Here is a 22,530-nt window from a genome sequence, read left to right on the forward strand (position 1 = left end):
CAACAATGTATTTATGGGATACAGCACAGGACAGTGCTGTCCTGCAGCATTCTACTATTAAAGCACAAAATCGTGAATCTAAGTTAAACAAAGGCAGCTATACAAAAAATTTTAGGCCCATTTCTTGAAATATCCCATCTGAATCCAACTCTTTGCCGTTTTCACAGGAACTAACTCCAGGGCTTGGTTTGTGTTTTGAGTTTAAATATAAGCAACATGTAGTTTTGAACTAGCCTGAATAGTCAGTTCCCTAATTCCATCTGCTGGGTCCACTGACTGATTTTGGCAGCAACTCTTTACCTCTTTATAACTTGGTTTTCAACTCTATACTATACATGACAAAGAAGACACCACTGTCTTTTGTGTGGGCTTTGGAACACACAGGTACTAGGCAGGTATCTTTACCACCTTTTAAATAAGCAGGATAAGTATCTACCACCTCTATATACCAAGAAGAAAGGCTGAAGTGGAGATATTACTATTAGTAGTAACAGACAGGAGCATCTTGAATGTAATGTCAAAACATATTGCCTGTGCAATATGTTTTCTTCATAAACCAGAAAAATATTCCACTGTCACAGGTGTTTTAGGGAATGTTGCCACCAGATTTGCAACTGCAAAAAAAAGTAGTTCATCAGAATGACAGCAGTTAAAAGTCATTGGTTGCACTTCTTTCCTAATTCAAGGACAAAAGAGATTAGGAATGAACATTGTCATCCAAAACACTACTTAGATATGAACATCCAAAGTACTCTGGATGGGCATGGACATTACATTTGTATTAAAAAACTTCCTCATAATTCTCAACTTCCATGAACAGTGTGAGGGCTCAAAGTCTACTGTTCAAATCACTGCATATACTTATCATGTTTTTTGGTCCCATGTTTTAGAGTCCAAACTACTAGATATCCATAATTCAGTTCAAAGGTATAATACCTGCAGATAACTGTAAATCATTTCTCACAGCATGTCTACAAAACTGGCTACTTAAAACTCCAAGAGATTTATGGATGCTGAGACTGGAATGAACATCCCATTGCAAATGGACAGATGGAAAAAATTCCAAACTACTTTTCAGATTAAAGTAATAAACAGAAGCATGTAGAAGTTCTTTTGAGAAAAGTCAGTTTATTACTTTTCAGACTGAAGTAATAAACTGACTTTTCTCAAAAACTGGTAGCAGTTTTTGGAAGCAGAAAGAACTTCTACGTGCTTCTGTGATGTCAAAGATGAAATCTCTGTTTGTGGAGGTACAATCTGTAGCAAGTACACAAGTCTGCCAAGACTCTGGCATTGATGATATTTTGTCTAGACAGCCTTTGAATGTGACTGACACAGGAACAGTGCACATGGCTGAGCAAACTAAAACTTATGGAAGAGCTTTTCAAGACTTAGTCAAGATACAAGATTTTGGAAATGTGCCTAACATCCTCCAACCATGCCTCCTGGTATTATCCTCAGGAATCTAACTGGTTTTCTTTTGTCAAGTCTCCTAGTCATCCCAGGGAACAGAAAGATAGATTTGCTTATGTAAGATGCTGGCAGGGCCATTTGGACATAAAGAAATATCATCAGCAAGTGGAGAGCTCTGCATACTGGCTAGTCACTGAGAAAGGCATTCAAGCCATTGAATTGTGTGCTATTTTGAAGGTCTGAACACTGTAAGAAATTGCTAAATCTTTTCTCAACTACTGGGCTTGACTATGAGAAACACATGACATCTATTAGCTAAAGGACAAAAATAACTAGCTGCAGTTGATAACTATTCTAGCTATTTTAGAAAGCACTACGTATTTACCATGACCTTTTGAGCCCTGACAGATGTAGCCTGATCCATGTACATGCGTTGATGGAAAAGTCCACGTGAACTCGCCATAGACAATTTTTGGGAAATGATGACTATCATTTACAGTTAAATTTTCACTGTATGACAGCCCTGGTTGACAGTCCTCAAGCAACTGTCAGGGCTAGGAGAAAAGAGAAAAAGGTGAAGGAGACTCAAAGAGATTATCACCTTTTAGCTTCGGCTGGTTCACTTCCAGCTCAACTGTCACTGAAGTCAACAGCTACCCCCATAACTTACTGGGATTTTATTTTAACTTCTATTAACCAGTATTATAGACAGTACTGTTCAGCAACCCAAAAGATAAAAAACATACATTCTAGTTTGTCCTCCAGAAAAACATCAAGCTTAAGACACTAATTTAGAGTTGCAGCAAAAGCACTAGTTACTGCTGTGGATCCTCAGAGCTCCAGCAAATTTTTGCACCTACAAAAAAAATTATCCTGGCTAAGTGAAAAATACAGTAGATGCTTCTTCTCTGCAAATAAAATATGGACCTCGGTGAACCTTAACTTAATCCTGATACAGAAATTTGCACACTTGACCTGCTTGGCTATGACTGTTTCAGTCTTTGGTCTACAAGCCCACAAACTCAACCTATTGAGTCAGTACCATGCATGTAGGCAATAGCAGCAGTACTTGTGAATTTACAGTGAAGTTCTAAGAGAGGTGTTATTGCTGGGAGGCACTGAAATACCTGCATTTTGTGACTTTTCAGTGAGCTGAAGCTGCAAAATTTCTCACCTTGTTACACCGTGGATACAAAGGAAAAAAAAAAGTATTTTGATCGAGGTACTAGGGGTAAGTTGGCTATCATATTTCTGAACGAAGTTCCTCCTCCCATCTCCTCTCTTCCTCCCGCCCCCTCTCCTCCCACCTGCACTAAGGGAACACTTGTTGTGGGGGCAGCAGGCTTAGAAAGCTCAGATTAAAAATAGCCCTGACTAGCACCTGGTGTTCTCCAGCAGGCCAGCATGCTGGTGACTCTTACAGATCTGGACCCTTATGAAGAAATATGATGAAATGAAATGTCTTTTATTTCATACACTCCTTTATGGATTTGCAACCTAAACTAACTGGATCTGGCAAGTTGGAGTTGCCTGGCTCTTTCTGCATCACTGACACACGTGCACCTGTCACGGATGGATTCCTCAGAAGGGCCAAAAGGAGCAAGACATATATTTTATTTTGACAGCACACGGGAGCCAGATGCTGGGCCAGCAGGTTCTGGTGTTCACTGTCGGCCATTAGAAAAGGCGAAACACATCATCAGCACTGGGACGGGTGACAGGCCGTCAGGCGCACCTTCCCCAGGGCCGCTTACACGCAGCAGCCGCTCGGCTTTGTTCGTGCCTCTCCGTGCAAACCACCCGGCTCCGCGGTGTCCGGCGGGCTCCTCTCACGGCCGGCCCTGCAGCCCCAACATGTCGCCGCCCCGCTTTAAGGTCACCGCATGGCGAAGCCGTCGAGCGCCGGGGGCCGCGATGCACCCGGGCCGCGGCCGCTCCACGGGCAGCCCGAGGGAGGGGGCAGGGCCACGGCCGCCGCCGGGGGCACTTACCAGGTCTATGAAGGTCAGAAATTTCCAGCTGCCTCCATAGGTCTGATGCGCGGGCATGTCAATGGCCTTGTAATTGCACAGGATGGAGCAATAGGACAGGAGGATGGCGGCGCGCAGCACCTGGCAGGGCACCAGCGCCATGTTTGCGGCGCGGGGTGCGCCTCCGTGTACCTGTGTCTGTGTCCGTGTCTGTGTCCCAGTGCCCCGTGTGTGTGTGTCCGTGTGTCCCGGTGTGTGTGTATCCCTGTGTGTGTGTGTGTGTGCGCGCCGTGCGGGCGGGACTCCGAGCGCCCCCGCGGCCCCGGCCGGGGCGGAGCGCAGGGCCCGCGCGGTGCGGCGGCGGCGGCGCGGGACAGGGGGGCCGCAGGGCCGGCCGCCGGCGGCAGCCGAGCCGGCGGGCGGGCGGGCTCGGCGCGCTCCCGAGCCTCAGCGCCGCGTCCGGGCCGGGCCGGAGGAGGCCGGGCCATTCCCGAGGGAGCGGAGGGACGCCAGTGTGAGCACGAGTTAATTGCAGAACCCGGCTGCCCGCCGGTTTTCAAGCGAGAGCCACAATGAGTCAGCAGTTAGGGGTTATAACTGCCCGGCTCGGAGGAACGCTGTGGCTCGTGTGTGCCCCCGGGCCGGGCGCCCCCCCGCCGCGGCCCTGCGCTGCCAGTGGGCGGAGAGGCCGCGCAGGGGGTGCGGCTCTGGCTGAGCGCCCTGCCTGCCGCTCCAGGGCTGCCCTTCGTGTGTCCGTACCCTTCGTGGGTCGATACAGCGGCCCCGCCGGGCAGAGCATTTGTTTTGCTCTCTGTGTTCCTGAGGCACCTACAGGTTTCTCAGTGTTTCCACTCATCCCACACAGACGTTTGCTAGAAGTGGGCTCTCCAATGCCTACAAGCCCTGTGAGATGGGAGCCTCCTCCCATCTCACAAGGTTGAAATGAAGTACCAGCATTGTAAGTCACGATGCCCTTGGACATCATACCATGGGGCTGGAGCATGTCTCTTGCAAAGGAAAGGTTCAGGGAGCTGGGCCTGTTCAGCCTCGAGAAGTGATGACTGAGAGGGGGCCTCATCAATGTCTGGGAGTATGTTAAGGGAGGGTGTCAAGAGGATGTATTGAGGCTCTGCTCAGTGGTGCCCAGCAGTAAGGCAAGAGGCAACAGACAGAAACTGATGCACAGGAAGTTCCACCTGAATATGAGGAGGGAATTCTTTGCTGTGTGAGTCACTGTGCACTGAAACAGGTTGCCCAGAGAGGTTGTGGAGTCTCCCCGATCAGAGATGTTTGAGAACCGTCTGGACGCAATGCTGTGCCATGTGCTCTAGGATAACCCTGCTTGAGCAGGGAGGTTGGACCACATGATCCACTGTGGTCCCTTCTAACCTGACCCATTCCGTGATTCTGCGATTCTGTGATTCTGTCCTGTCAGCAGAGGTTTGATCACCACAGGGATCCTTGGTACTAGGAGAAATGAAGGTAGGGACTCATGTTTTTGACTCCTATGCCTTAAAAAAGAAAGCTCTTAAGGTGCTTGATTGCAGGGTAAATATTAAATTGCTCCACCTTCTGGGAAAGTTATTTTAAAGGGGGAAAAACCCCACGAGCAGTGGTGTCTGGGCTTGGATAGATAAATCACTTCTATAAAATACTGTCTCCATAGATCTGTCTTATGAAATAAATATTTGAACAATAAGGTGCTTTATCATAGTTAAGCTACTGTAAGGCAAAAATAATCAATGATTGTGCAATATATTTTCTGTTTCTATTCCACTAAGTAAAGTCAAAGCCTTTTCATCTGATATCAGCTGTTCTCAAGTTCTGCAAAAATGAAGGGTTTTTAGTAGAACACATGCTAGCAGCTATCCTCAGTTAATTTAGCACTGTTCAAGGTCTCTGCTTATGCAGAGGAGTTGTATGTCATTTATATGCATGTATAAAGAATCCTCTAGAAGCATGAAGCATGAATTTAGCACCAGATGCTTTAGATAATCTTATCCATCAGTTCACAGACCCAGCAAGCATGTTGGGCAATCACACCCATGTTTCTGGCATGTGTTTTAGTCTTTCAGGCTAAAAGTCTTGCAGCCTCCCTGAAGCCTCAAGGTGCAGTGTAAGAGACATCTGAGTGTAATGTAATGGTCTGGAGTACAACAGGAGGCCAGACTAGTGGCATTATCAGTGTGACCCAACAGAAGGGAGTCTGTAAAGCAGCATACTTGCTGGTGAGGACCTGATATCTGTTCTGTATGCATGCATGAGGTTTCACTTCTCTGGATCTGTGAATATTCCTTTGTGGCTGAAGTGCATTAAGTGAAATCCTGGAGCACATCTTCTGTTTTGATTTTATTCAAAAGGAGTCCAGCTTGCTTTCTGAAACTGTGTCAAGTTGCAAAAGCTCTCAAAGGAAAGTTCCTCTATGCAGAACTCTATGGTGTTGTGATCAGGCTCTTCACAGCAAGAGTTTGGGGCTGTCTAAGCCTTAGGCAGTCCATCCCCTACTTTCCTCTTGCACCACCTCCTTCAGTATATAGGAACTCACTCCTTTCTGTCAATAATAAGGCACTGCAGACACTAACACTCACTGAACATTACATGATAGCCACCTTTAGCAGTTTGGATTTTAGTTGTGTTTAGGTTAAATAGTCTCCAAGTTTACAGCACCCTCAAAACTTTTTTAAAACTGAAAAGCCACCCAGGCATTTTAGAGCCCCATTTGAACGTTCTTCAGTTTTACTCTCCCCTCTTCAATAGACATCTCAGCAAGGCTCACAGAAAATCTTAACCTTATTAGAAAAGCTTTCACTCAGCCTTGTAAGTCAAGGTGAAAATCTAAATGAAGCAGAATGTTCACCATTATAACACTCTTGTTCCCCATTTTTTTTTTCTTTCAGTGAAGAAATCTCAAGGCAGGCCAACTGTCATGCCAGGCCCAGCCAAGCTTCTTCCTAGTCAACAACTCTTCTTTATTATGCATTTCTAATTCCTGCCTTTGAAAGGAAACATAAGTATCTTGTGGGTGGGTTCTTTGAGCCTGTGTCCTTTCTAAAGGAGTATCTATTGACTCTCTGTACAGTAGTCTCATAAGGACTAGATTAGATTGGAGGCTGCCATTAGCCTGTAAGTGCTGCTGTGGATTTCACACTCTGTTTCTTGAGAGACAAGCAGCAAAGTCTTTTGAGACTGTCATTGAAGTTGGTCTGCAATGGATTTTATTTTCCTTTGGATTTGGTCTTAAATACTTTTCAGCAAAGTAAAATTTAGAAGTTTACTGCTTTGACCTTTACATTGCTGTATGAATGAAACTTTTTTGTACTTTGGTAAAATGTTTACATTTCAGGTTTTGAATTAAATGCTTAAATCAGAGTTAGGTAGACTTTAACCATGTAAAGTCAGATATTCAGGGCTACCCTGTCATTTTTCAGATCCCAATGATTAAATACTTGATTGTATGTAAATTGTAAAAAGACTCAATTTTCACAAGCCACATACTGTAAATTTACTTGAAAGTGGGATTTTGACACAGGTCATAGTTGTCATTCAGTTGAGATGAGAGATGGCATTAGAAAGGAGAAAGAGTTCAAATCGCTGGTGTGTCTGGGATGGGAGATGTTTGTAAGGGCTGTCTACTACAGGAGAGGAAGCAAGATGTCTAAAAGTCTGTCAGAGAACTGAATGGAAAAAATAAAAAAGGGTGGGGGGGAATTTTATCCAATTATATAAAATGAGTAGCATGGTGTTCTTGCTACTTGGCACCTTGACAGAATAAAGCATAACATCTTGAAGTCCAAATTTTGATCATTTCTAGGCAGGCTAGCAGATAAGGATGTTGAAGGAATTTTTGGTGAATTGATTTCTTTTTTCTTTGTTGGGGGGAGTTTGTTTTGGTTTATGTTTTGCTTGGGTTTTTTTAATGGCTTTGGGTTTTGTTTGTTTTCCATTTTTTTTAAACAAAAGACATTTGAATTTCTGAACAGTATTTTATTTTGTGAATATCAAAAGATATTGATGAATTATCTGTGAGAGAGATTTTGAGACCCACAATGGGCCTTTCCTTAATTGCTTTAAATGCAGGTTAGTTGTCTACAAGGAATTATGCCACAAACACTTCCCTCCAAAGCAACGATAATAATAATAATAATAATAATAATAATAATAATAATAATAATAATATAGTTGTAGGAAATTTGTAATACTGCCTCAACACAATGTGCTCATGGCAATGTCCCTAATACTGCAATTTCTAATATCTGAGGCATAGCGTACAAGCTGTGCCAAGGTAAGTACTTGGATGTGTGGGAGTGTGACTCTCACATAAGCAGACATGCAAAAACTAAGCTTTCTTGTGAGGAATAAGTGAAATTACTGAAACAATGCATGTTAAAAATCATCAAGATATTGCTGAAAAACCTCAGTGCTTAAGAGAAGAGTTTTTAGAAATGTTCTCAGTTAATATGTATGTGTTTAATTTGTAGCTCTTCAGTCGAATAAAGTACCACTTGGGTAGGAAATGGCCTCATGTATCAGGGGAGGATTCAACTCAAAATAATGGGTAAAGACAGATGCTGTAACTAGGCCTATTGTTAAAAGTACGAATAAAGTTTAGGCAACGTTTTATTTCTTCACTTACTTTGAATAGGTATAAATTATGTATATAATAAAGATTGAAGGGTGGAGGAAAAAAGATAATAAAATTAAAAGACTGCATTCATACCTGGTATAAAGAGCAAAGTGTTTAGATTTATGGAACTACTTTGTTTTCCAATGACTGATTATTGCCAATTTACCTTCATATTTAGGTTTAAGAATAACTGTGAAGTTACTAATTTGGCATATTTTGTACTGCATATTGTACTATATATCTATCTATATATATTTAACAATGGGGGGGAAAGCTGGAGCAGAGATGACAAGGAGATTAATGAAACAAAGCTTGAGGCAGATGGGAATTTGAGTTTTCCTCTCTGCTAGTTAAACTTGGCTTTATCCTGAAGAAACATGAATTTTCTTGCTATACAGATGAAATAAGTGAAAAAACTCGCTATGTTCATCTTCCCTCTTAAAGTGTAGTGCCCCAAAGGGATGATTTTATAAAGAAAAAGCCTAATTATAGGAACAGGATCGGGAATTTTGAATATGTAAGTGATGCACGGACTGTGTAAGCAGATTAGCTTTTCTCCACATTTGGATCAGATAGTTTGTGTGTAACAAAACTGTTTCTCAGTCAGGATTTAATATCTCAGTTTCATGTACTTTCTGTTGAGTACATCAGACAGTGTTAGGGAAGGCAGGTACCAGGCCCTGAGGCACAGAACTGTGCCACTGACTGGAAGTTTTCCACCTGCCCACAGATCATATGGCCCTCTGTAAACCGGAGCAAATATTCTTCTGCTGTAGCATGCAGTCACACAGAAGGATGTGGCTTTTGGGAAGCGGTTTAGGAACATGCAGTGCACAGTTAGCAATTATCTGCTGTCCTGTTTTAATAGTTTATCCCTTACACTACATCTAGCTATTGTCAAGTTCTTAGAATGAGCTGGATATTAGCACCATGCTCTAACCAACTGAGCTAATCTTGGGGTCAAAAGATTCACAGAATATTCTGAGTTGAAAGGGACCCACGAGGATCATCAAGTCCAGCTCTCAAGTAAATGGCCCATACAGGGGTTGAACCCACAACCTTGGTGTTAATTAAATTTGGTGGATATGCATTGCTGTTTAGGAATATCAGTGAACAGTAAAAAACCAGAACTGTTTGCCATGGGGTAATATGAGTCAGCTTCTTATTAATTAAAAATGTACAAATGAAGACAAACCAATTTTCCAAAAATAATTGTAAAACCAGAAAAATTAACCCTGTGTGGAACTGCACACTAAGGATCTGCCTTCTTCTCTTTTGATAGAAGACAATCCTGGCATAAGAATTTTTACTAGTTACCATTGAAACACATTAAATTCCATCTGAACATAAGAAAATGCTGTTTATTCTCAGATTGGTTGCACATAGGAACAGGTTGCTTAGATAGACTGTGGATTCTACATCTGTGGTGGTATTCAAAACCCACCTAGACGTGGTCCTGGGCAAACTGGTGTAGTTGACCCCACTTGAGCAGGGATATTCAACAATATGTTCTCAAACGCATACAGTAACACAAACAATATGTTCTCAAAAGGTCCCTTCCAAATTCAACAGGTTGATGTGATGTATTAGTGTAAAAGGAGATACAATTGCATTTACACTTGGTGACTAATGCATGGCTCACCAAGTCTGTCTGAAGTTTCTAGATTAAACGTTGTTAATTTGTAATTTTAACAACTAATTTAAATTGCTAACTTTAATGATTAATTAAAATTCTTAGATTTAATAATTAACAATAAATTAAATTGTTGATTGTTAAAAGAATTTCTCTGATGGCTTAAATCCCCTACATACAACACCATGCTTCCTACTCTGAACACCTGGGAAAAGGAGTTAGTAAGATAAGAAGGAATGGGAGTGGTGCTCTACACACACTGCTTGCATAAAAAAAGTTATAGAATTGCTAAGTTATGCTGGAAACTTTACATGTCTGTTTTATTAATTGAATTGGAACGAATCTCTACCCTGAAATTACCCATCAGAAGTTGTAGACTTATTTGTTTGCACCATGTCTGTACCCCAAATTCTTATTCATAATTCTGGACTAGTAAAACTTTATGTCTTGTGTCCTGACTGAAAGTTCAACTCAGCTATTTCTTAATTTATTTTTAAATTATAAATATGTAACTGTACTTCACTCAGTTACATCCTGGACTTCTGAGGAAACATGAAATACTAAAAAATAGAGAATTTTCTTAAACAAACAACTTTTTTTTTTTTTTTTTTTTTTTTTTTTTTTTTTTTGTGACAACGAACTCATAGGCAGTACTGGAAAATAGAGTAAACCTAAAATATCTTCTATTGTGAATGACTAAATTTTCTTCTTCAGCTGCAGTAAGATCTAGCTGATCAAGGGAGAGCAGTAATACACATCTAATATTACAGCCAGGACAGAGGGAGTGCATTTCATTCAGTAGCAGAGAGACAGCAGTGGCTAGCAAGGACAGGAGTGACTGAATACTCATCTCAAAGATTTGGCATGGCCAGATTTTTTAACTAGTTTTGCTTTGATGCTTTTGCAGAAGCTTGTAGTGTGTTTGGGCTGCCAAGCAAACCTGGAGGTGCCTCCCATCATCTGCTAGCCCCCCTGCAGGGAATGCTGATCGTTGCCAATTCCTTTTCTCTTGGTAGGAATGACTCTCAGCAGAATGCCACACTTCTGGCTTTTGCTATCTGCCAGACAATACAGCAGCAACCAAGCTCTCTCTGTCACCAGCTGGAAGCTCTTTTTCTATCTAATTTTTCATTCTAGTGCTCATCCTCAAAATGTCTTTCACACAACTTGTGGAAACCGTGTAATTTTTCAGTGTGTGTCCTTCCCATTGATATAATCTGCTGCTGAAGGCTCACATTTCTCTGGGCTAACAATGGCAGGGGGTCTCCGTCTTACTGTGATGTTACTGTACTACAGATGGTTCCATAGGATGGTTTTCCTGGATACTGATGCTTTTTTTGTTTTGTTTTGTTTTGTTTTTCTTGTCTGTATATCAAAAACGTTTCATATTCTGGAAAATAAGAACATGATCAAGAAATTTTTGGGTAAGGTATCTTCATGTCTTCATGCCATCCTTTTTTTTTTCCTGCCTTTTTAGTTCAGTCCATGGCTATGCTGATGGATTAAACTCCTTTCCTGTTCAGTAATTTACACTCTTTCAGCCTACTTTCAAATCTTGTTCTTAGACACACAAAACCACTGTGGAAATGGTAGACAGAAAACTATTCCTGTAATTTCCTTACTTATTAATCTGCCATGTGTCTGAATCTCCATAACTAAAAGCCTCTCTTAAAATGAGCTTGAAAAAGAAATCCACAATAGAAACCTCAAAATGTAAGTAAAAACACACATATTGATGTGACACAAAAAGTTAATTGCAAACTGGGTTTAGGGAAACAACCATGAATAACTTCCTCCACTGTTTGTTCAGCTTTGTATGTTTTTATAGTCTGATGGTCATTTGAGATTAATTGCAGAGGATGGAAAGATAATGTGTGTTAAAGGAGAAAAAGAAGAGAGAAGCAGGAGGTTGAGACCAACCTGCAGAAAGAAACCAGTTACACCCTACTGCATATTTGAGCTCTTAGGTTAATTGTCACAAATGCAAATGGGAATAAATGAATACACTGAAATTACTTCAGACTTTCTTACAAATACCTTTTTTCGTGTTATGATTATTGCTACCCACTTGCTAAAACAAAAATAAAAATCACAACAGTTTAAAACTATTCAAGCTAAATCATGGGAATTTCTCTGCAAGTGAATGAGATAATCATAATCCTTGTTTTCCTGGATGACAGCAGTGTTGCACAATTTTCCTAACCACTGCAGAGGACACATTGGAAAAATGGGTGTTTGCAAAGAAAAACTAGTACTTAATATCCATGAGAAATGTTTGGCTGCCAGAGCTCCTGCCCATGAATCTCAGATTCACTAACTGAACAGACTAGCCACAAGTCACTGACTTTTTTTCTGTTTATAGAAGGAGCACAATTCTGTCCATGTCACATATACATCATGAAGAGACAGCAGTTTAAGCAGATGTGGAGCAGCATTACTATAAGTCTTAGCAGTATAATTGCTAGCTAATAAAGTGCAATTGAATGAACCAGAAGAGGCTGAATTAGGATGTCTTTGGTGGAAGTAACCCTGGAGACTGTAAATATGATAATTATGATACCTTTGAAAGCCTTTAGGTGCCTTTTTGGAGTATATTAACTGGTAAATCTGAATAGTTATGCTAGCAATATACAGCTGCTAGGGATAATTGAAAATGCAATTTTTTAACCAAAATATTTGTGTGAATGAGGGTGGAAGAAATCCTGTTTATGAACATTTTACAAAAAATATAATCTATTCTCAAGCATCTTCAAGCCTTGCATGAACTTTTGCAGCCACTGGCCTAGCAGCTTTATAATTTATGAGCAGCCCAGATGGTACACTATGATTCAGGACACAATCTAAATCTTAGTAAGACTCCATTTAATTTTGGCTGATTTAGATTAATCACAAAACTGTCCTCTATGTTTTCTTAACCAAGGCAATTCAAGGTTTGAAAGAGTTTTTTATTTTGGTTTTGTTTGTTTGTTGTTGGCATCTTAATATAACATATATCCTTCTTATCAGAGTAAATTATCTCGAGGATATTTCCAGAAATGATTGGAGGTAGGGATTTTTAAAATTTCCGACATTTCTGATGGCAGCTGAGAAAATTTTATGTTTTTCACTTTGTCACGGAAAACATATCCATTCTTCTCATAAGGGATTCACTGCAGGACAACAGTTAGGTGCTTATGAAAGAACTGACCGGCTATGATGGATTCACACGGAAAAAGTACACAGGTTTCTTTCAGGGCCAGCATATCTAGTTAAAAACCTTTTCAACTGCAAGATGTAATGATTTGTCTCATGGGAATTCCTGGCCTTTGGTGAGGATGGAATGCAATGCAGATGAATGCAAATAGCTAATATTTAGCATTAGTATAAATTTTAAATGGTTACCTAAGTCTCTAGGAACAAAATTCTCTTAATGTAGAAGTCATCTTTTTAAGATGGGAACACTAAGGGCTTCTTTTTCACTTATTTGATATCATTCTTCTATCCTTCATTAATAAATTAGCTTGCCTAAAAAACCTTGTGCTACTTTTATTAGAATTAAACTCTAAAGTTTCCTGATTCAACTAACCATCTAATTTTTTGTCCAATTTTAACACTGTCAGTGGGTCTCTGGTGAAAACTTGACGTTTCTTCTCCTGGATGGATTGATACAGCTTCCACTGATAATGATACATGATCAAGCCTGAGCTCATGTAACTGACGTACTCAAGGCCAGTGTTCTGGTATCATTAAAACATTAAAACCAATGCATAGAGTGTGGTTTCTATGCCACAACTGGAACATAGTACATGGTGAGTAACAGAATTCTTTTCTTAGTGTGAGCAGTTATTGTTAGTTTTCACTAATGTGCCAGTAAGTTGAAAGGGAAAAGAAATAAATGAGCAGAATATTAAAGCAAAACAAAAAGCATCTCGAATGAAAAGTATGTATTCAAATTAAAGTATGTGATAGTGGCAGGTAGTGATTGCATCCTAAGTCCTCTACCTTTTTTCCAGATTTTGCTTTATTCTTTAAAATTATAGTAATGGATCAAATAATTTTCATAAAAGCAAAACAAAACCCACTGTTATTAGTTTGAGTAGTTATACCATGTAGAGTTTGTTACCATTTGCTAATTTTCAATTCACTTATTAAGATCATCTCTCATTTTTTAATTTTCAGTAATCAGTGTCATTCTAGTTATGAAAGCACCTCTGCAGTCTAGACAGTACATACTCATTTATGTGATAAATAATGGATAAATACTGAGTGTGCCATTAGCCGTTAATGCAGTAGATTGATTCCCTGCAGCACACACTCTCCATCCTTGTTTTAGCACTTATGCCACCTGTCTCTTGCACTTACTGTATGATGCTTCAATAATGTGAATGGGGTTCCCTGATCATTCTTAATTTAGCTCATTTTATCATCTCATAAGTAGGCTGGCATTGCTCTGACAGATATGCAAATCAAAAGGTGCCTCACTACTGCCTTTATGATTGCTGTCATTGCCCTGCCCAATGTTTTTAGCACAATGCACATTGCATGAAGGAGACTGGATAGAATCAGTAGACCTGTTTTCTTTCCACAAATTTCCATTTTAACATATCACTACTTCTTTGGCCATGTGGCTGAGACAAAGACAGTTTACTTCACGTCCCTGCTCCAATTTCCTTCAGCTATTGAAACATGGATCCAAATGGAATTAAATCAAATAGACAGATATCCGAAAGTCCCCAGAGCAGGTTGGCATTCAACCAAGATTTTGAAGGGACTCAAATGTGAAATTGCAGAACTGCTGGCCAAGTTGTCTCACAAATCTATAGAAATAGCCACTATGCCAGACAGCCAGTGAAACTTCCACTTATGGGTAGAAATTTGTGATTGTAATTCATCAGTACATAAGGAAGATTATGCACTGATCAACAGTTTACATTTAGATTTATTTTCAAATATATGTCTATAGTTTACATATAGATTTGTTACAAATATATGCATATATTTCAATGAAATAAAATTCTTCCGTTGTAGGTTCTATCAATCTAATTAATGCCTTTGTTTTTACTTTGGTGCTCCTAAGAGCCTTATTACTTTTGATAGCCCATTGCATTTAATCTTTGTATGGGTAATACAATATTCAAGTGCTGCTATCCTGTTTTCCATGGTTCCCTCAGTTCCTAGTGTTCAAAGTGAAAGTTCTGTGGCTGCAAGTGGATAGCAAATTGCCATCAACATTGGTCTGAAAGGGAATATGCACATAACTTAAATGTGAAAAATCTTTTTTATGTGACCTGAAACACTATACTGTGGTAAAGATGGATGAGAGAGCAGAGAAAGAACAGACACAAGAAACTGAAAGGCTAACATTTTTCCCCAAATAATCCAGGAGTTAAAGAAATCATGAAGTATATAAGACAGTTTCTTTTAGTTCTGCCCAGTAGCAGAACAGACTATAATCTGCAACTTCCACTTCTTGTTCTTTCTTACATCTTAGAGGATATGCTTGAGTGGGGAAGGATTCCTATTATTTTTGGTGACTATATATTTTGCATAAATAATAAAATACTTTATCTTGGAGATTAATGTTCAGGTTTCATCTCTGAAGCAGGATTGAGGGTTTATTGTGACTTTGGTTGCTGACAGCTTGTTTTATGCAAAGGAAAAAGTGTCATCTGTAGAAAATTTGACTGTTCTATAGCTTAGCTTTTAAGGCACTCATGAGATGATGTTGAGGGAGCAAGTTTGATTCTACTCTTTGCCTCATGTCATGTTAGACATGCTCATCACTTGCCTTAAGCCAGGGAGCAAAGATTTGGGTTCCCATTAGTAATAATTTTCTTCCTTGGTTAAGAGGAGTCCCCAGACATGGCCAGGACTATTGATAGTTGACACTATCTCCTCCCTTGGTAACTAAAACCTCCTTATCCAGAGAAAGTTTCTCTTCTCATGAAAGTATAGACTGGATAAACTGGAAAATATGCCACATCAAGGCAGTTGACAGCACCAAGAGCAAAATTTCTGTCTGTTCAGATGAGCCAGAAGGTCCCTGATCTGGTTGCAGCAAAGTTCTCCTGCAAAAGATGTTTCCTCACCATCAGGTCAGTCCTGTGTCCAGCTGCCTGTGTCTGCCCCAGCCTAGATTGCTATTCCCTCAACTGTGGTCCTGCATGCCTGGCTGAAAGCCTTGGCTTCCCCCAGAGCAGCTCCTCTTCTATGGGAGTCTGGGCATGGGGTGAGCCTCAGAGTAAGTCACAGGAGCCAAGATCCTGCCTGCAGTAGATCAGGAGAAAGCCAGTGGTCCCACTGTCCCCTCAGATTTCTCCCTTTCAGGAGGGAAGAGGTGCAGCTTACAGGATTCCTTGCTTAGACTCACAGAAACCTCACTGAAGGAAACTAGGGAACATATTTAGCTTTGCTGCATAGATCATAAAGCATATTTAAATAATGTAATTCAGTTGCTCACTGAATATGCTTTTGCTTTATAAGAAGACTAAAAGAGAAACAGTAAATGACGTAGGCATGTCTCTGACTTTATAGATGCATAAACTGCTTTGACTGTAGTGAAAACAGCCCAAAAACATCAGAATGCAAGCCCATTCAGTTTAACCAACAAAAACTGTTTCCTCAAAGGACTGTCAGAAAAGGATTCACTTCTGTTTAATCTATTAATTTTGTGGGAGAAAGTTACATCTCTTATTCTCAAATTGAATTTATTTACCCATGCATAAGGGAAAAACAGTGAGCCTGAGAGATGCCCTGTGATTTAAAATTCAATAGATTTCGCTTCTGATTCCATTAGGTTATTTTCTTCTTGAATTTCAAAGACTTTTAAGCAACTGAGTCATGCTACGTTGGAAAATCACACAAAACAATATGACTTTGAGAAGAATGATTGTTATGGCTGAGTCTTGGAAAAAGGAGTAAGAAGTCAGCTTTAAATACTAGTCGTATCTTATTGTCAGCTTTGTAACACTGAGCTATGTTCACTCTACTTTTCTTGGCAGGTTTTTGCATTCAGGACAGCAAAGTTGTTTCAGGCTGTAAAAAAACAACAGTTCATGTCCTTCAAATAACACATCCCATGTATCTTTACTGTCAACTAATCTGATTCATGTATATAAGTTATTGCCCTGTCAGTTTGCCAGAAAAGACCCAGTCTCACAACAGCCTCAAGAAAAAACTTGTGCTGAGTACTGAGATGTGTCAGATAACAGACAAATGGAAGCAACAGGAAAACAAAAGCAACACAGTCCCCTTCTTCCCATGCCAGCCCATCAGTGCTGCAACTTAGTTTACCCCAGTAGACTCCTGATATCCTGTGAACTTGGGTGACAGAGACTGGACACCAGTTAAACTTGATGCTGATTCTACCACATTCATTTCCAATGGCATTAAAAAAGTTCAAAGCAGTGATAAAAATCTCCCATCAGTGGGATTCAAACAGCTTATCCCACATTTGTCCCTGTGAAAGCATAGTTCTACTGCATGAGGAAGAGCACTGGGAAATAATTTTTTTTATCTGTATATCTCAAAAATAAATATGGGATGCAATCACTGACAATGACAGAAATTGCTTAACATCTGACTTCTGATACATAGAATCAAGTTCTTGATTCTACTTGCTGTCCTATATACCAAACCCATCAAACTGTTTGGTGGAAATGCACCAAAAGGGAAGACATTGTATCCACACAGAAAGCACCAGGGAGATGGCTGATTTCCTTGCCTACCTGTGCAAAATGAAGTAATCTTTCAGCTTCCCATCTATCAATGAGGTCTGTTTTCTTGCTTATACAGGAGACTGGGGAGAATAAATGTTTTAGAGGCAGACAATGCTACAGCAAGAGTAACTGCAGTAAAGAGACAGCCACTATTGGCAAAGCCTTTGGGGGAGCCTAGAGTTCCTTTTAACTGACCCCTATATTTTACCATGCATTACATGTACATATACACAGTATTTAGCATATGTAGCATTTACAAGAAATAGCAGGTGTTTAAAATAGTCGGACAAATAATTTAAAAATACTGGACAAAAACCCATACCCATGTCGTTAGCAAGAAAAGTTACATGTTTCTGTTAAAGAGTTAAAACTCCCTACCTCTCTTCTTAAAATTCTTCTTAGTAAATCTGTGACTTTATTCTGTCACTTCTAAATAGTTAAAGTATTTTTTGAGAAGCAGTCTCAATCCTAGTCTGTCCCAACAGACTAGCACACCCAGTGTGCTGTGCTCAGCCAGTACTAGCAGGGCTCCAGCTCCATGGGGACAATGAGAACATGTTAGTCTTGTCATCTGGAATATCCATTTAGCATCCTGGGTGTTTTTCAAGGTTTTTAAGTTTTGTCTTCATTGCTGTTTCCTTTAACATAAGTCCTGTAAAATCTGAAGGAAAAAATACAGTCAGGTTTCATATTGATCAGGGATTATCTGATTGATGGAACTGTGATATGGTAGAAAATGCCTTTTAGCCGCTAAAGAGAGAAAAAATATTGATCACAGAGCCTATGAAACCATTCTAACTATTCTAAAATGTTTAGCTGTTCTACATGTTATGAAAGTCAGTTTATCAGAGTTATAAATAACAGTACAACCCACTAAAAGTCAGATTAATGCATAGGAATCCCAAAAGCATTCCATCAAGGAGTACAGTCATTTGGATAGATTGCTTTAGTCAGTTTATTACTAACCTGATTGGACACTCAAGATACTTATAATGGATTTAATTTGATAATAATAAATTATTGCTTATGCTAATGGTGCTATCCAGATTAATAGGTTTTAAATGGTTAGAGCTGTTTTATTGTCTCATCCTGACTAATGAACTAGTCTATATCTGCACTGTACATTGAATGATGGAGACCAATAACTTGAACAGTATCCTACGGTGGTATCAGCATGGGACATCAGAACATTTTTTTCCTTATACATTGAAAGGTAAAGTTGAATTTTATGCAAGATTATGAATGATGAATGCGTGCAACAGAAACTGTAAATAGCTGACAGAACACTGGGAAATTGGTTTAAGTGCCTCACCACTCCTCACTTAAACCATCTGTCAGGCACTTTTCCAGTAAAAAAAAAAAACAACCAAAAAACCAAAAAAAAAACCACCCACAATTTTTAGAAATATTTGTTCTGCAAATGCAAATTAATACTTTTTAATTTCTTTCAAATCATGTAGAAGGATATGTATCTTACAACATGTCAGCATGGAGATATGGTGCCTATTTGACCACTTCAGAAAAAGGGTGCCAAGGCCCAGGTAGGCCATCCAAGATGAGTTTGAATTCTCTGTTAGCTTTGCTAAAAGAGGAGTGGAGTGGCTGAGGACACATAGAGTATGGTTTGACACGTGTCTTCAGCTTGTGTCCAGTTCACCTGCATGTGCAGAAAAAGCCCTCTCCCTACCTGCTCTTTTACTCCAGCCCGCATTGCAAGTGCGTTTCTGATGCTGCTGACAGTGCAGCTCCCACAAGTTCTAGTGCCAGGAGTGGAGAGGTGGTGGAACAACATGGCTAGGGACATCGGGAAGGGGAGGTTCACATCTCTCAGTGACACCACAGACTTATGTCATTTTAAACAGCCTGTGAAACTTCACTGCAGAGCCTCAACTCAGCCAGATGCTCAAATATGTGCCTAACTTGAGGCATACAGGCTATTGGTAAGAAGATACTGAAGCACATGCTTTATTTTTAAACATATTATTAAGAGCTTCCTGAATTGAGATAATTTCCTTCTCAGTAATTCTCTTCCCATCCAGCATAACTTTATTTTTTCACTTCCTGCCAATATGTACTTCATTTTCCTCTGCACATTGCCAGCCAGCTCTCAACTTGCTGGTTGGCATCTTTTCATTCTCTTAGGTAGAGTGTGTGTGTGTGGTGCCACACTATTTTGGGAAGGCATTTAAGATACAGGGCAATAAAGATAAAAATCCTCAGGGATGGGTCCTGGTTCATTGACTACTATAGCTATAGCTTTGCTGTCTTCTGTGTTGTATGAGTCCTTTAGAAAAAATTAAAGAGAACCTAATTTAAAAGTCTAAACATCTTTAAATAAGTTTGGATTCAGATTTCCATACCAACCTGTTCCCTTATTAGAACTAGGGTATGGAGGAAAAATCTAGTTCTGCACCATTTCTCATTGCTGTCCTGTCTCTTGTGGCCTTGGAGATGGAGATAAGGGGGGGGGGTTTGCATTTTTTATAATTCTTTTATAAAAAAGCTTGTGAATACTGCACTGTAAGTCAGCTAGTAGGTCCGAGAGAGTGTTAGCAAAGATTCCAATCCGTAGACAATTTGAGTTCACCAGCTGCCTGATTTGTTGGCCCCAAATATTTCTTTAACCAGAAGATTTTATTCATTATTTCATTAACAGCATTTCACTGAAGCAAAACTTGAAACTTTCTGTTTTCTCAGTACTTACAAGTTTATCAGGCATTCCACAAACCTTCTTCTTCAGTTGTGGGATCTTGAACAGTACTGAGTATGTAGGCAATATCTTGTTATATTAATGTAAATGGCTAATACCTAGCAATCTCTCAAGTTTTGTGGGGATGATAATAGATGACCCACACTGAAGAGGACTGGCCAATCTGTTAGGTTGGTTTCAGTGATTTTTTCCCCTCCATGAGATCTCTTACTTCTTGTTGTATCTGGCTGCTAGAATATTTTTACGTTGTATCTTTTGACCAAAACAGAGTTAAATGATACTTCAGAACTTCTGTTGCCTACAATCATCACCTATCTTTAGCCATATTTTGGTTTGTACACAGAAGCTGAAGATGGAATTTTGATCTTTTGAAAGAAAATGATTTTACCTAAATTATTTAACAGACCTTTACACCTACCTGCAGCAGAGAAGTTTGTTTTTAATTTGTTATATGGCTGTAAGTGCCTATTGCTCATAGCATACAGGGTTATCTGTTGCCAACTTTTCTGCAGTTTCAAAAGTTTCTGGATTGTTGAAATATAATTATGGTTTAAGTGAAGATTAGAACAGAACTTTGAATTTGTTCTTTTATTAATTTCTACAGTCCAGAGACTTTGAGCCAGGAACACTGCTGGCCATGCTGTAAGCCCAGGAGGGAATCTTTTTATGCATGTTGGTATCCACCAACAGATTTTCCCAGGCCTCACGCTAGTTCCTTGCCAAAACACTGTAATTGCACCAGCAATTTCCATTCTTAGTTTTTGGGTAAATATGCTTCTTAAACAGTCTGACAATGTTCTTATTAAGCAAGAACACAATTTGATTTTTCCCCCTCCCCCCCAGAGTGATTACACATATTGAGATTACAGCTGAAATTGTTAACAAAAAACATCCAATGAATGTAACCTGTTTGAATTTAATAGCGTGCACCTGCTTGAAAAACCCAAAAATTTTCAAAACATAAGAAAACCATGTACTTGCATACTCATAGTCATCTAGGGATGGGGCCAAGTTGTATGTCTTCTCCTAGAGGTGGGCAAGAAATGTCAATGTCTATGAGTAAGGATGGAGGATTGTGAAGGATTGTGAAGGATTGTGAAGGATTGTGAAGGATTGTGAAGTCTGGGACACCTGAGCATTTGTTTAACTTTAAGCCCAAGAGAACATCACTGAAATCACTAGGTTTATTCCTGCACTTAACAGTAATGCATTTACACACCAGCTTGACTTCAGACTTGTCTGTACTATACTGACTATGCAATTTTACCCAGCTCCCATTGATCAGAATCATTGTGCAGCCCTTAGTGGGTCTTAAATATTAGACATTCCATTAGAGAAACATTGTTTCCATTACCATTTACAATTTGAACATTTTAAAACTATCATTAAAATATGTAGCTTTAGAACATACTTTTTTTCATATATGTAGCAGATGGCTACTTACTGGCAACTGGTCATGTATTAATTTTCAGAAACTTGTTTCCTGAATATGATTAATGACTCACATCCCCTTCATATCTCTTTATTCCAGATGAATGCGGTATGGATTCTGAAATGCAAGACATACGCTGAACACCTAATTGGGCCGCCAATGGCGCAAAAATATGATAAGTTCAGAAACTCGGGTAATACAAAGTTTGCTGCCAGGGTATTTCACATTTACAAACCTGTGATATTCAGGAAATAGAGTCTATTTTCATATTTTAGCTATTAGAATTGGTTACATTATGACAAATCAGTAATTTCTTGGAGATGTTTAATACATTTTGGCTTTTAAAGCAGAAAATACAACATGCTCTGCTATGTCTCTTCCATTATGAAGAAAAATAACTCAAGGATGAACTGAAATTTCCATTGAATGCTTCTCCATATAGTCTTTGAAAGTGAAAATAATTTTAAAAGCCCAAAAGCTGTCAGATATTTGCAGAAAGAGAGGCCAGTTGTGACTGGAAAAAGCACCTCGAAACAACCCACCATAAATTAGTAGGAAGATAAGAGCTGCCATTATTTCAGTCAGATGAGAACTCCATGTTATTTGTTGTCCTCAAAGTGTGGCCAGTTACACCACTTAGGGAAAGAATTTCCTCTTTTTGTCTCCTGTAGTTTTTCCATGATACACCCAATTCTGCCAGTCAGTGAGATTTTTAGGGACTGACCCCTAAGCTTTTTTAATTGCCAGTAAGGGACTGTCTCACAGCTAATGACGCAAATCTAGTTTTCACGACATTCATAGTCTGGCACCCCACAGCATTCTTCTGCCTCAGGTCTACACTTTTGCCATGTGCTGTGTTAAGTTAGTGGGGTTTTTTGCCTGTTTTAAATCTGCTAAACCTCATCATTTTCTTGTTGGGGGAGGGGGGAGGGTGGCACCATGTTATTTTTCAGATTGTGCCTGAGCAGAAGAGTATTTGGTGTGTGCCACCTGGATCTATACAGGTGTGGAACTTTTTTTATCCCATTTGTTTCTGAATTACTCCTGATAA

The 22,530-nt window shown here is 39.6% G+C and overlaps 1 protein-coding gene across 4 annotated transcripts in view; it reads right to left on the reverse strand.

Annotated features, from left to right (window-relative positions):
* AIG1 (androgen induced 1) overlaps positions 1–3,976 on the reverse strand; it is a 123,657-nt gene extending 119,681 nt beyond the window's left edge. For 2 of the 4 annotated variants that reach the window (XR_010997311.1, XM_068184744.1), the window contains exon 1: positions 3,405–3,976. Coding sequence is in view for 3 of the 4 variants with exons in the window: in XM_068184744.1 (XP_068040845.1) it covers positions 3,405–3,545 (141 nt within the window). In the remaining variant the exon portion in view is untranslated. The remainder of the gene's footprint in view (positions 1–3,404) is intronic. The other 2 variants (XM_068184743.1, XM_068184745.1) reach the window with 2 other exon arrangements.
* Positions 3,977–22,530: the final 18,554 nt, after the last annotated feature.

Source organism: Anomalospiza imberbis, chromosome 3 (genome assembly GCF_031753505.1).
Source record: "Anomalospiza imberbis isolate Cuckoo-Finch-1a 21T00152 chromosome 3, ASM3175350v1, whole genome shotgun sequence".
NCBI lineage: Eukaryota > Metazoa > Chordata > Aves > Passeriformes > Viduidae > Anomalospiza > Anomalospiza imberbis.